General features: G+C 43.1%; 1 protein-coding gene across 1 annotated transcript in view; it reads right to left on the bottom strand.

Annotated features, from left to right (window-relative positions):
* The window catches only part of F13A1 (coagulation factor XIII A chain), a 392887-nt gene that overhangs the window by 294056 nt on the left and 84386 nt on the right, over positions 1-14445 (bottom strand). Inside the window, exon 4 of the mRNA XM_073678719.1 lies at positions 4403-4654. Within this exon, the coding sequence (XP_073534820.1) occupies positions 4403-4654 (252 nt within the window). The remainder of the gene's footprint in view (positions 1-4402; positions 4655-14445) is intronic.

Raw genomic sequence — 14445 nt, forward strand, 5'->3', positions numbered from 1 at the left:
TCTGCTCAAAGAGGCATTTCTCGTACTTAGCATACAGGCGATTCTTCCGGAGCCTCAGCAGTACCTAACGAACATCCCTCCGGTGAGAGGACAGATCAGGGGAGAACACCAAGATATTGTCCAGGTACACCACCACGCAGGAATACAGGAGATATTGTTTACCAACTCCTGGAAGACGGCTGGAGCATTACAGAGACCGAAGGGCATCACGCGGTACTCGTAGTGACCATCCCGGGTGTTGAATGCCGTCTTACACTGGTCTCCCTGGCTGATCCGGACCAGATTGTATGCCCCACGCAGGTCGAGCTTAGTGAAGACCTTTGCGCCCTTTAGGCGGTCAAACAGCTCTGAGATGAGAGGCAGGGGGTACTTATTCTTGATGGTAATCTGGTTTAGGCTTCTATAGTCAATACAAGGACTGAGAGAGCCGTCCTTCTTCTTGATGAAGAAGAATCCTGATCCGTCTGGAGAGGTGGATTTCTGGATAAATCCCCTAGCAAGATTTTCTTTAATATATTCAGACATGGCACGGGTCTCTGCCAGTGACAAGGGGTAGATTTGCCCGCCAGGACGTGAAGCACCAGGTATTAGGTCGATGGGGCAATCATACGGCCTATAAGGTGGTAGTGCCTCTGACTCATTTTTATCAAAAACGTCCGCATAGGACCAGTAAGGTGCTGGCAGGCCAGGTAGATTAGCCGGAGTAGACGGGGGTCGAGCAGGACGAACTGGAACCAGGCAGGTCTTAAGGCATTCCTGACCCCAATGGAGTACCTCTCGAGCTCCAATTCAGGACGGGCTCAAGTCTCTGTAACCAAGGCAGGCCAAGCAAGATGGGATGAGAGAGACCGGACAGTACGTAAAAGGAGATCTTCTCCGAGTGCAGCATCCCCACCTGAAGAGTTACCGGCTCAGTGACAAACAAGATGGTTTCAGGGAGAAGCTTTCCATCCACAGAGGAAACTGCTAAAGGATCCGCCAGACGTATGGTAGGAATCTGAAAACGCTCCACAACGGCCTGTTGGATGAGATTCCCAGCGGCTCCGGAATCCAGATGGGCAGTCTCACCACTGGTAACGGAAATGGACAGAGTCAAGGGCGGAGAGGAAGAACTCTTGCCTAAGACGACCTCTCCAAGCAGTCCTAGACACTGGAGTTTCCCGGTCTTACTGGGCAAGAGCGGATCTGATGCTCAATATTGCCACAAGAGAAGCAACTCCCCTCGGCATGACGGGTCTCCTGGCAAGACATGACCATCTTGACTTGGTCAATTTGCATCGGCTCTGGAGAAGACACTCGGGGGAGTGCAGGTTGCGAGACTGGACTTTGGAGGACGGAAGCGAGGCACAGAGGTTTCCTCTCATGGGTCATCTCCTTAGCGCGTTCCAGGAAACGGATGTCAATCTGGGTAGCTAATGACACCAGGTCGTCCAGGGAGGGAAGTATGTCACGACTGGCTAGCTCATCCTTGATCCGTCCTGAAAAGCCCTCCTAAAAGGTGGACACCATGGCCTCATTGTTCCAGACAAGTTGAGATGCGAGGGTTCGTAAACGTACGGCATACTGGCCCACAGTGAGACTCCCTTGGTGGAGTCGAAGAAGTGAGGAGGCAGTAGAAGATTTTCGTCCGGGCTCATCAAACACTTTCCGGAAAGGCCGCAAGGAAAGCCTGAAGATCGGATACCAGAGGATCTCCTCTCTCCCACAGAGGGTTAAGCCATGCCAACGCCTCTCCAGTGAGGTGAGACATGATGAACGCCACCTTGGCCCGGTTGGAGGTGAACTGGTGTGCCAGAAGTTCAAAGTGCAGCGTGCACTGATTTATGAAGCCCCAACATAGGACGGGGTCACCACCAAAACGTGGAGGCGCAGAGAGCCGGGGTCCTAAGCCAGGTGCCACAACGCCACTGGGTTGAGGTGCCGTTGGAGCAGGTGCCGCTCTGTTACAGGCGGACACAGTCGGGGTGGACAGCGAGTCCAGGCGGGAGTTGACTGTCCGCAGATAGGACAGGATAGTATCCTGTTGGGATCTCTGGCGAGAGACCTCTTGGTACAGGTCAGAGAGCGAAGGAGCCTGGGAGCCACCAGGTTCCATGGCCTGTGCAAACTGTTACGGGTCCAGGTGGTGGAACCTCTGTGCTGGGATGCAAGGAGGGACCAGAGGGGCGTAACTGAGTGCCTACTCGGACCGACCCTGGTCGCATGGCGGCTTAGTCGACTCCGTGAACCAAGGAGGGACCGGGCAGGTGGACAAGGTGCCACTCTGGGACCGACCTTGTGTGAGAGCAGGCGACTCCCACTGGTCAGATGGCTGAAGCTGACAGGTACAGCGGGAGAGCACAGCAGGTAGCTAGACAGGTGATCCGGGTTGGCAAGCAGGAGGCGACGGCAGGTAGCCAGACGGGTGCTCCGGGTTGGCAAGCAGGCGGACACGGCAGGTAGCCGGACAGGTGATCCGGGTAAACAGGCAGGCGGGCACTCCTGATAGACAGGCTGGCGGGCACGGCTGATAGACAGGCTGGTGGGCACGGCTAACAGACAGGCTGGCGGGCACTGGAACCTGAGGGCTATGGAGAGTGTTAGCACACAAACACCAACCTTGCACAGGCACCTCCATTTTGGAGGAGGTGTTTTATATAGGAGTGGTTCTCCGGCCATTGGCCGGGGACTCTTTAGGATGGCAAGCGCGACCCCTTTAAAAGGGAGGGAGCGCGTGCATGCCCTAAGCACAGTGTCCGGGAAGCTGTGTGCAGTGCGTGTAACAGCAGCAGCAGGAGCACGGGAGCTGTCCTGCTGGCTCAGGGTGCATCAGTGTAAGCGCAAACTATTTGTTGACATTAGAATGAAATGAAACTCTATGACAGGAGACCTAGTAGGACCCCACTGCTGACACAGAGACATAAAAAAGCTAGACTGCAGTTTGCCAAAATGTACATGAGTAATCCAAAATCCTTCTGGGAAAGTGTCTTGTGGACAGATGAGACCAAGATTGAGTTTTTTGCTAGAGCTCATCATTCTACTGCTTACCGACAACAGAATGAGGCCTACAAAGAAAAGAACACAGTACCTACAGCCAAATATGGTGGAGGTTCAAAGATGTTTCGGGTTGCATTGCTGCCTCTGGCACGGGGTGCCTTGACTGTGAGCAAGGTATCATGAAATCTGAAGATTACCCAAGGATTATGGATGACAATGCAGTGACAAGTGTCAGAAAGCTGGGTTTGCAGTCTAGGTCATGGTTCTTCCAGCAGGAAAATGACCCCAAACATACTTCAAGAAGCACCCAGAAATGGATGGAAACAAACACTGGAGAGTTCTGAAGTGGCCAGCATTGAGTCTGGATCTAAATCCCATTGAACACCTGTGGAGAGATCTTACAATTGCTGTTGGGAGAAGGTATCCTTCAAATATGAGAGACCTGGAGCAGTTTTTAAAAGAAGAGTGTTCCAAAATTCCAGTTGAGAGGTGTAAGAAGCTCGTTGATGGTTATAGGAAGCAATTAATTTCAGTTATTTTTTCCAAAGGGTGTGCAACCAAATGTTAAGTTGAGGGTGTCAATAATTTTGTCCAACCCATTTTTGGGGTTTTGCGTGAAATTCTGTCCAATTTGCCTTTTTTTCTCATTTTTTTGTGTTGCTCCAATACAAACAAAAGAAATAAACATGTGTATAACAAAACATGTGTAAAGGGCAGCACGGTGGCTCCGTGGTTAGCACTGCAGCCTTGCAGCGCTGGGGTCCTGGGTTCAAATCCCTCCAATGACAACATCTACAAGGAGTTGTATGTTCTCCCTGTGTTTGCATGGGTTTCCTCCCACATTCCAAAGACATACTGACAGGTCATTTAGATTGTGAGCCCTAATGGGGACAGTGCCCATAATGTCTCTAAAGCGCTGTGGATTTAATGGTGAGTAAAATAAATAAAAATTGCAATCATTTTCTGGGAGAAAGACTTAATTTTCTGGAGCAATTTCAAGGGTGCCATATATATACAGTATATACCTATGCCAATATCATACATAGAAACCTATAAAGGTAACATTACATTAACTGCAACTGACTGGAGGACTAATTATGTAATATACTGGTTGCATGTGAATAAACACACAGACAATAATACTCCTTTGTTAGTGGGTAAATGAACTAACTTATACCTGCCAGTATGTCATGTTATTTATATTGGAAATACAGTTCAGTGTATGCACCTGCATCCTGTTTGTGAATGAACAAACATGGATACAGAATAAAGTTTTCCTTTAACACATACTGACACATTTATTCTCCAGCTTCACATTGTAATAATCTCTCTAGAGCTATTTTTTGCAATATTATGTTTATATTTATTCATTTATATGTGATTCCAACTTAATTTTAAAATTTAACTGTAAAATCCTTTAGCTTACCTTTGCACCAAGGGTTGAAGAGTATGTAAGTGTCAGTGTCAGACTTTCTGGGTGTTCTCAGTATTCCATAAGGAGTTAACACAGCTATATACAGGCGGAATTTGCCTATGATGCAATTTGGGGAAGACAATATTGATAGAGTGACAGAGTTGTAATCAATGAGAATAATTTTTGCTCCCCATTTTCCTTCTTCTAGCTCTTCCACAATTGGAATTGGTATATATGTGCCTTTGCTTTGTTGTGGGTATCGTCCTTAAAGATAAAAGCATTATAAAACATTATTGAGCATAATTTTTTAAATATTGAAAAGGCATTTTCCAAAATATAAAATAGCATAAACAACTATAAGAAATACATGACCCTTTTGTTTATATGAGATGTGCAGTGTATCAGCAAAACCGCAATACGCGGTGTAAAGTGTCCAGTCACACCTTAGACCTAGGTCCTGAATAACATTGCAAAATTATAGTGAGAATGCTGATATAGTAGCAGAGACATACCATGAATCTCCTTTTCCCCAATACAAAATCTATAACATGGCTCCAACTCAGGGGTGGACATATCATTGGTGCAACCTGTGCAGCTGCACAAGGGCCTAAGAGGTAAGGGGGCCCATTTCCAGCTCCAAAGCAGGTGAAATTGTTCATTATGATGAGTTATTGGACTTCAAAGGGTCCATATATTGTTCCTGCACAGGGATTCTTTTCTTTCTGTGTCCGCCAGTGCTCCAACTATCACATATATTTTATAGAAGCAGCTCCCATATATAGGCTGAGGATCCTTTAGGCCTTGTCATGCATCAAGGCCATGATGTGACCACAATCTGCTCCCCATATAGTTATTTCTCTGGAGAGTACTACTTGACATGATTTGGTGGTTCTAGGAGTGATAAATGGCATTGCTTCTGACTGCAACTTACCTATCCTGGCACCAGCACCTGGCGTTGCTCCATTCTCCTTTAATATCATCACTAAAGGCCTCTTAAGGCTGCCTCAGAAAACTGTGTGCTGTCTGAATATTCAGTGAGGTTTGCATTCAGTTACTACATGTACTCCAGGAGTTTTGCTTTACCATCCATTTATTTCAGTTTTCTAGTCATCACTTTAGCGAACTCCTGCTTGTTTTATAATCTATCAGCTCAGACCTGCTGTTAGCCATTTGTCTGCTATAAGCATAATAAACTCTTCTCTGCAAATATCAATACTGTTCAGATTGTTGTGCTGCCACCTGTTCATCACTACTGCCTGTGGTTATCTATTCATTTTCTGATTGTATACATCTCTGCCATTGACCATCAGTTTGCTGATAGCATAACTCTGACATTAATTTGATTTCTGCAAGTTGCGGACTGAGCATAGAACTACAGAGTCCTTTGTATAGCTAACCTCCTGGATCTGTGTCTACTGGTGTTCCTGCTCCACTTATCATCATACTATCCTGCAGTCCCTGCTTTCCTTGTCCGCGTGCTGTCCGGCAAGTGCTACCCACTGTACCATCACCTTCGATCTGTGTTGCTCAACTTGACCTATAACTTAGAGAATCCATTTCACCAGGTGAGCCCATAACAGTAACAACAAAGAATTGCCAAATTTACCTCACAGAGGTTTATCATAATCAGAAACATTGACGGTAACAGCCATCTCACCTTTACATACTGATACAAGCCAACTTTTAGAATAGGTTTTCAAGCTGAATTATCCCGAGATTATATTATTATGTCTACATTGAGAGTCATCAGTAGTTGATACCTTCTAATCTCTCTAGGTCTCATTGTCAATCTACCAACACTACATAGTTCAAAGTTGTCTTTTTTTCGCTTGTCTACATTTTACTCTCGTACTTATGCTATATGGCAATGGACTTCATTATGGGAAAGTTTCTTCAAGTTTTCTCTAAATATTTGCTTGCAGATCACAATAATTTAGAAACAACTACCCATTAAGTCAAAGAACTGAATGGACTCCCTGACCATAATCAAAAACATGAATGCCTGTAGTTATGCTGTCTTCACAAAATAGACCAAGATAACAAGAACAACTTACAACTAAGATTACAAACAAAACAATCCCTTATCAAAAATCAGACGTAACATTCAGAATTTACTTTTAAATAATAATTAATTCTAATATTACTTTATTTAAAAGAATGAATGAATGGCTAAATGTTGTTTTACCATGAAAGTATCTAGTTAATGGTGAGCTGGAACACTGGCAGATCCATCAAATAACAGAAGCCAATGGTGCCTGACAGGTTCCTTTATCTAATAATGTTGCCTTTGTAGTTTTGTTACGGTGTTTGCCAAGTTCTCCAGATTGTAATGATAATAATAGCAATGTGTGAAAGGCTATTCTTGTGATCTAATGTGGTAGAACTGCTAACACAGAATCCAAAGACAGTGTAGAAGAAGGCCGTACATACATTAGCCTAATGTCAGTCTACAGGTTTGGCAGACACTCTAAAGTGTTTGGAAGCATCAACCAACTGATCGTTGGGGGAGATGTTGAACGGGCATGTCCGATTTCTGTCTGCCGATTGCTTTGCTCTCCAGGTGATATGCCACCGACAAGGAATTCTGTTGGTAGCCTTTGCGCATAAAGAATAAAGGAGTGCTCCTGTGTTTAGGAAAGATGGCCAGCATGGCTGTCTGCTGTATGATCGACTGAAGCATCATTTGGCAAACAGCCATCTAATATGTATGGCCAGTCATAGCCTAAGCCTTGTCCTGTGTATTTGTATAGGTCATACCAATTTAAACATGTATACATCAATTCTCAGTGACATCTTAGAAAAAGATTGATCATTCCTAGGCACCAAATTCTTGTCTGTGACTTTGAGATACAACTACTATATATAAATCAAACATCTATATTACTAAGGTGAAAGTTACATTCAATATAGTCCAGTATATTTAGAAACACATTTACTCCATTTATCCATGGTAAGTGGTTATTTCATTCATGATTATATTTGGTGCATTAAGAAATACACATGACCTTGATCAATAATGATGGATTTTTAAAATTTCTGTTGCACAATGTAGCCTAAAAATAGCTAATACCATTGTACAGTATATATCACTTCCTTCCAGCAGCATCAATATGAATTAGATTAAAGAGACAATGTCTGGATAAAAGAGAGATAAATCATCTCCTATGGATGTGAAAGAAATATGATATTGTGGGATGAAATAACAGCGACTGGATGGAAGATGCTATATAAGAAGATGAATACAAACTGACTTCAGAAGACAGATGCTAACCAAAATGTAACTTGTCATCGAAGCATTTTTAAGGCAGTGAGAAAACAAATTGTGTAAAATTTAATAAAATATGCAAATCATGAATAATAGGTAGCGTGTAATACACATACAATATATTCATAGGTTGTGACCGTGACACTCCTGTAATGTGGAAAATAAACTGAAACAATGGTTTAGCATGCACATTCCTATGCACTTTTTCCATCATTAAAGTGTGGCTGGCTAGTCTTTAACTATTTAGCTATACTCCTATTTGTTTAGATACTTTTTTGTGAATCTTGTTATTTTTAAAAAATAATTTTTTCCTTTTTTTAGCCATAAAAAGAGCAGAATAGCTATTATCCAAGACCGGCCGTTTTCCCCTGCTCAGTAGTAGACAAATTTTTTTGGTTCGTGTGTTTTTAAAAATGACATCAATTTTCGATCCAATGAACCAAAAATGTGAAAAGCAGAAACTTATTTCCTTACATTTTCCTCCCTTTTTCATCCCTTGATATTGAAAAAAAGGAATAATATAAAAATGACATAAAATTGGGTCCAATGTATCATGAAAAGAAGAAACAAAAATTCTTGAATATCCAAATGAGAATTTTTTTGGAGCTCTTAAGGAGGATTTTCACCAAATTTATCATGCTGATCTGAACACAGAATGCGTCAGGGCAGAACAAAATATTTTTTATTATGATTTCACTTCTCAGTTGCGAAGATATTAGCAATCAAAGTATTTCTTCAATAATAAGTTAACTTTTTTTTCATTCCAAGTTGGTGTTATCAGATAGTCTTCACTGTGGGTGTGTACTTCTTCTCCCTGTATGATGCTGACCAATCATAAGCAGGCAGCAACTTTTAGGGGAAAGAATAACACAACCCACCATAGTTTAGAGCAGGTTTCTCAGTGTGTGAGATGTAATTGTAGCGCCCCGAGGGTTCGGTCGCTACAGAGGTATTGCACCTCAACCAGAGGTGTGATATCCCACTCCCGGGTAAGGATGGTGTGTGGACCGGGACTCAATTAGCTGCATGCATCACACACCCCATTTCCGGGGGACAGCTCAACGGTGCTCCCATTAGTACAGTAATGCAGGCATGACAGATCATGTCCCTGGCTGGAGTGGGGAGGGGGGAGGAAAACCCAGTGATGTAGGAGCAGGAGGGGACGGTTTCTGGGTATAGGTAGGAGCCCATTGGTTGCAAGTCACCTGGGCTCATACACAGAGAGGGAGGTATAAGAGGTGGGTACCATCTGAGATCAGGGTTCAGTTCTGTGAGGAGAGGACATGGAGCAGAGGCTCTGTAGGAGCTCTGCTCAGAGGCAGGCCTAGAGAAAAGACTGGGGCCTGAGAGAGAGAGAAGAGAAAGGAACAAAACACCAAGAGAGTGAAGGAACTAAGAAGTGGAGAGGCCCAGAAACACGAAGGCAGAAGGAGCCCGAAGGACCCAGGAGATTACGGGTGACGGGTTGGCAGAACAGGGTACCGGATCCCAAGTTGGTGGAGGTGACTAATCCTTAACCAAGAACCGGTGGTCGTGATCATTTACTGGTGCGAACCCTCACTACACCTACTAGGAAGGCACACCACATAGGGTCAGGGAAGTGGGCACACAGTCCTCCCAGGAGAAGACCTAAGGCAGCTGGACAGGCGTAGTGTCACTGGTGGGGCACGGCTGACGAAAGGATAGAAGGGAGTCCTGTGCCACACTCCGGAATTGCCTGGGGGTTGATCGAGCCCGCTGCCTGGTGGACGCAGCACGGCACAGGCGGTCCTACCTGTGCACAAGTGACCTGGATGAGAACTGTGAGTAAAGAACCTGAACTGCAACACCTTGTCTCTGTGCTTTCTCACCGCGTCAGCACTACTAGTACTGGGACGCCCCGCACCACAACCACCATCATCACTCTACACTGCCCTGAGGCTATACTCCTCCCGTGGGGAGTTGTACTACACTCTGCTGCACCCTCAACACCAGCCTCAGTAGTCTGCCCTGCAGCGGCGGTTCATCCTGACCGCAATCCACGGGTGGCATAGTCAGACATTAAACCATAAAAACCCCATAAATAGATTGCCACTGGTTTGACCACCCTGAGCCACGGGACCGGGCCATCGCCACGGTGACTACAACCCCCAGCTTCCCACAAAAGGCCCGGTTACGGGTTCCCCACGCGGCCCAGGGGGCGAGTCATAATGATACATCTCTGATCTCCTGGTGTTACCTTCTACATGAGTCAATCTAGGGGGAGGGGCAAGTGCCACTGAGTTCAGCTGTGTCATATTGCAAACCCTTGTATCAACTCTTATCCTCTCACTGCTGTAGTTTCCCTCCCTCACAGTCTGCCCAGAGATGTGTCAGTAATCACACTTATGTCTGCTGTGCTCTGGCAACTTGTACTCACTATGCAGTGAGTTTAGGCATGTTACTATATATCACACAGGAGTAACCTGCCTGTTCTGGACTACCTGTTCTGATCTCACAGTGAGTACAAGTTGTCTGACCACAGCCAACATAAGTGTATTTACTAACATACCTCTGGACAGACTGGAGGAAGGGGCAGTACAGCAGAGGTGACAGTGAGGGAATGAGAGCTGATAGAAGGGTTTGTAGTATGACACAACTAAACTCAGTTGCACTGCCCCTTTTCCCACAGTGACTCACAAAGAAGGTTACACCAGGAAATCAGAGCTGTATCATTGCATTTCACACATTGAGAAACATGCTCTAAACTGTGGTGGGGCATGTTCTTCTTTGTTCTGAGTGTTGCTGTCTAATTATAATTGGTCAGCATCATAATAGGAAGAAGTACATGCACCCCCTCCCCAGTAAAAACTGTTTAATAAAACCCACTTGGACTGTAAAAAAAAGTTAACTCATTAGGTACCAAATACATTGGTTGCTAATATTTTCGCAATGGGGAGGCAAAAAAAAAGGTTTATTGCGCTTTGCAGCTATTATTACATCATGTCCAGTTCAGCAAAAAAAATTTGGTGAAAAGTTCTCTTTAAGAGCTCCAAAATTTTTCTCATTTGGATATTCAATAATTTTTTATTCTTCTTTTCATAATACATTAGACCTAATTTTATGTCATTTTTATATTATTCATTTTTTTCCCTTTATCATTTGAAAATGTGAAGAAATAAGTTTCTGTTTTCCACATTTTTTCCATTTTTTATGACTACAAAGTACCACTACAATGCATTTTAAAAAATGTTTCCCTTTCTATAACAATTTTTTTTTAATTATTTCACAATTTCTGTGCCCTGTAAGGTAATAATAGACTTTTGCAGGGCATTTCATTATTTAAATACTTTTTTTTTATTGCTGATATCCCTGGAATTGGAGCTAGCATATTAACCCCAGCTGCATGGCAAATTCATTATTCTACTGGAATTACTGACCTACCGGTAATAAGGGTCTGCTAGTACCCAGAAACTCTCAGCAGCAGGTGATCACATGAATGCTGGGCTGGGAGGAGGAAGAGCTGACAGCACTTCTATTTAGTATACACAGTACTTTACCAGCGCATACTGTGATCAGTAAAGCAGAGATGCCAATAAACTATATATGCCTTTTGGATGGGATGTCCAGCTGTCTCTAAAATGTCATTACAGAGTTATATGTGGACCGCCATGACATTTAAATTCATTGGACAGTCCACAAGTATGGTACTTAAGGATACAGCCAATTACCATGTTCCAGACACATTTTGCTTTTTATCAGACTAGAAAAAAGTTTGCATTTTCTATTCGAACAGTTATCGCCTGTGCTCTAAAAATATATTTTTGGGAGACTTTACAGAGTTTGGATGTTTATTAGGCTGCATTTAAACAACTGTATGACACATCCGATTTTTTTTATCGAACAGCACTCGGACCCATAGTAGAATGGAGGTGCTCACACATCTATAAAAATCACATATCAGAGAGTTAGAGCCAAGTGACTCAGAACATGTCCTATTCAGATCCAATTTTACGGATCAGACTCAGCCATTAAAATCTATCAGAATCCATAAGACACAGATGCAATTCGGAAGCCTTCTGATTTGCTTCTATTTTACATATGTGTACCATGCATCTGTTGCTTACTTATTTTGTGTTACCAATATATAGTATCAGTATCTATTAGGAGCTATTTCTTAGGATGTTGAATTGCAAATGGCCCACACTTGCTCCAAGCTGTTGTGTTTTCACTGTACAGTGGGAGATGGCAAACCATATTCTCAGTGGGGTTACCATTCTTATACTAATTGATGACACTTGTGTTCCTGGATGCCATCATTCCTGAGTTGAAGGTGTCAGCCAGAAGATGCTATTGTTTGGTACCCTTAGCTGACTTGACAATAGATGTTTCGATGCTGGGAGCATTGCATCACAGCATCTGTAGTTGACGCTGAGGAGCATACATATTACCAAGTGTTTTTGGAGGCTCTGACAAATGTGCACTCAGAAAATGCATGGGGGACAGTGAGACTTACAGTGAGATTGAAAAGAGGTTTGAACTTAGTCAATCACCAAAGAGAACAGCTGCAGGCTGTGAGAAATGGCAAAAATAGAGGCTGTATGAGGATACAGCCTTTGTGTGAGAATAGTGGTATAGAGAGAATTAAATAAGTCATGAAACTACAAGCCCTCAGAGAGGTCATTCTGAAACTGCATTGGAAAGATGCAGAGACTTGTGAACCTGAGACACAGCTGCAGGAAATCAGTAACTGTCTATCTCACAGCATCAATAAAGTCCCAGGAAGGTCAGCACCGAATTAGCATTGATGACCCACTCTCTGTTCAAAGACTACTCAGAGACTATGGCCCCAATTCATCGAGACCGATGATTTTCAATCCGATCTTGATGAGCTGCCTCCAACTCAAAAATATTTCCAGAATCCGTCCTTTCCTCAACCCTGAATTTGCTAAAATGTTAGTGCATGCTCTCATCATCTCCTGCCTTGACTACTGCAATATCTTCTTTTGTGGCCTCTCTGGTATCACTCTTGCACCTTGGCAGTCCATCCTTAACTCTGCTGCAGACTAATCCACCTCTCTTCTCTCTACTACTCTGGTTCTCCCATATGCAAATTCCTTCAATGTATCCAGTTCAAAATACTGACATTGACCTACAAAGCTGTTCATAATCTGTCTCCTCCATATATCTCCGAACTAATCTCCCGATATATCCCAACACATAATCTCTGGTCCTCCCAAGACCTCCTCCTCGCCTCCACTCTTATACTTTCCTCCAAAAATCGCCTACAAACGTTCTCCCAAGTGTACCCCATCCTCTGCAATTCTGTGCCCCAACACGTCCGATTAGCCACCACATTTGGAACTTTCAGAAGGAACATGAAAACGCATCTCTTCAAGAAAGCCTACAGCCTGCAATAACCCACCGCACCACCACCGGAGCTGCCACAACCACCCTAACCTATTGTCTTCTTCCCCATTATTCTATAGACTGTAAGCCCACAAGGACAGGCTCTCCTTTGTGCACTAGTCTGTTAGTTTAGCCATTGTTAGTTTGTTCACTGTAATTTATATTTTGTGTGTAAACCCTTATGTACAGCACCATGCAATCAATGGTACTCTAAAAATAAATAATAATTATGAGGTGCCTGCTGATGTCAGACACTCCTAATTCATTAAGAGTGTCTGAATTAGGAGCACCACTGTGCACCTTGTCACAAATCTTAGTCTAGTCAGAGACTGGAGTAAGATTTCTAGCATAAGGAATGCCACACCTTGTCAAGAATTAGACAAGCTGTGGTGTCATGCCCCTCCATCCCACCTATGTCCCTCCTGTCCTGAAAATGCCAAGAGTCACTAAATTTTTACGCATTTCGTCATTGGGCAGGGAATAGGGCTGGAGTGACAGAGGCTTCAGATCTACAGTAGCTCTTCAGCTTCATTTGCATATGAATTCAAATGCTGATTTCTCATTAACAGATGAATGGACTGACTATGTAAAGTCTTTGCTGGACTTGTTTTTGAAAGAACAACATGCACACATAAATATATTGTGGGGGATAATCTCGCTGACAGATTCCCTTTAAATATACACATGCAGAGTAAAATATTAATAGTAATTCATTTACAAAGTGTGCATTAGAGGAATCTTTAACCAAAAAGGATTCCATTTCACAACTTTTCTCAGTGAATCTGCATCTTTTTTGGCTTTACTATCTTAGCATTCAAGGGTTGTGTCACAAGAAGAGTATAATTTGAGAATGGAAAGTACACAGAAAAAGCAGAAAATGGAAATGAATAATACAGCATGATGGTGCCGAATAAATATAATATCCAGAAATCTCTATAGTTCTGGAATATTAGGTCTGGAATAATATGGAGATATAATGTTCTTTTTGAAGGAATATGAAAGCATTGTGTATAGAATTAAATTAGGAGACATTTATCGGTAAAAAGTGTGTTTTGTCATGAAAGATTCTAATATAGTCAAACACACATAAAAACACAGTAGGATTAAGTATTTGTATTGAGAGAAGCTTCAAACACAGCAATGGTTGGCTTTATTACTCCAATAACTATAGCAATTTATCTATGGAGTAGAACCCACAGCCACAAACAACACAGTAGTTTCATGGGTTGCAAAGAGAACAGATTTACTTATGGCTGTCAGCAGTTTTGAAATTAGTATGTTATTATTATGAAAATCTCATCCAATCTGCATTCTGATATTGTAAATTTCAAAAGTGCTCCAATGTGTGACTTAATGCAGATACTATAAGCCTAGAAGAAAATTCCTCCCCACTGAATGACCAGACGTGAGCAGATACATACAG

The sequence above is a fragment of the Phyllobates terribilis genome, unplaced genomic scaffold (genome assembly GCF_046119375.1).
Source record: "Phyllobates terribilis strain yellow unplaced genomic scaffold, ASM4611937v1 Scaffold_4__5_contigs__length_816908805, whole genome shotgun sequence".
Taxonomy (NCBI): Eukaryota; Metazoa; Chordata; class Amphibia; order Anura; family Dendrobatidae; genus Phyllobates; species Phyllobates terribilis.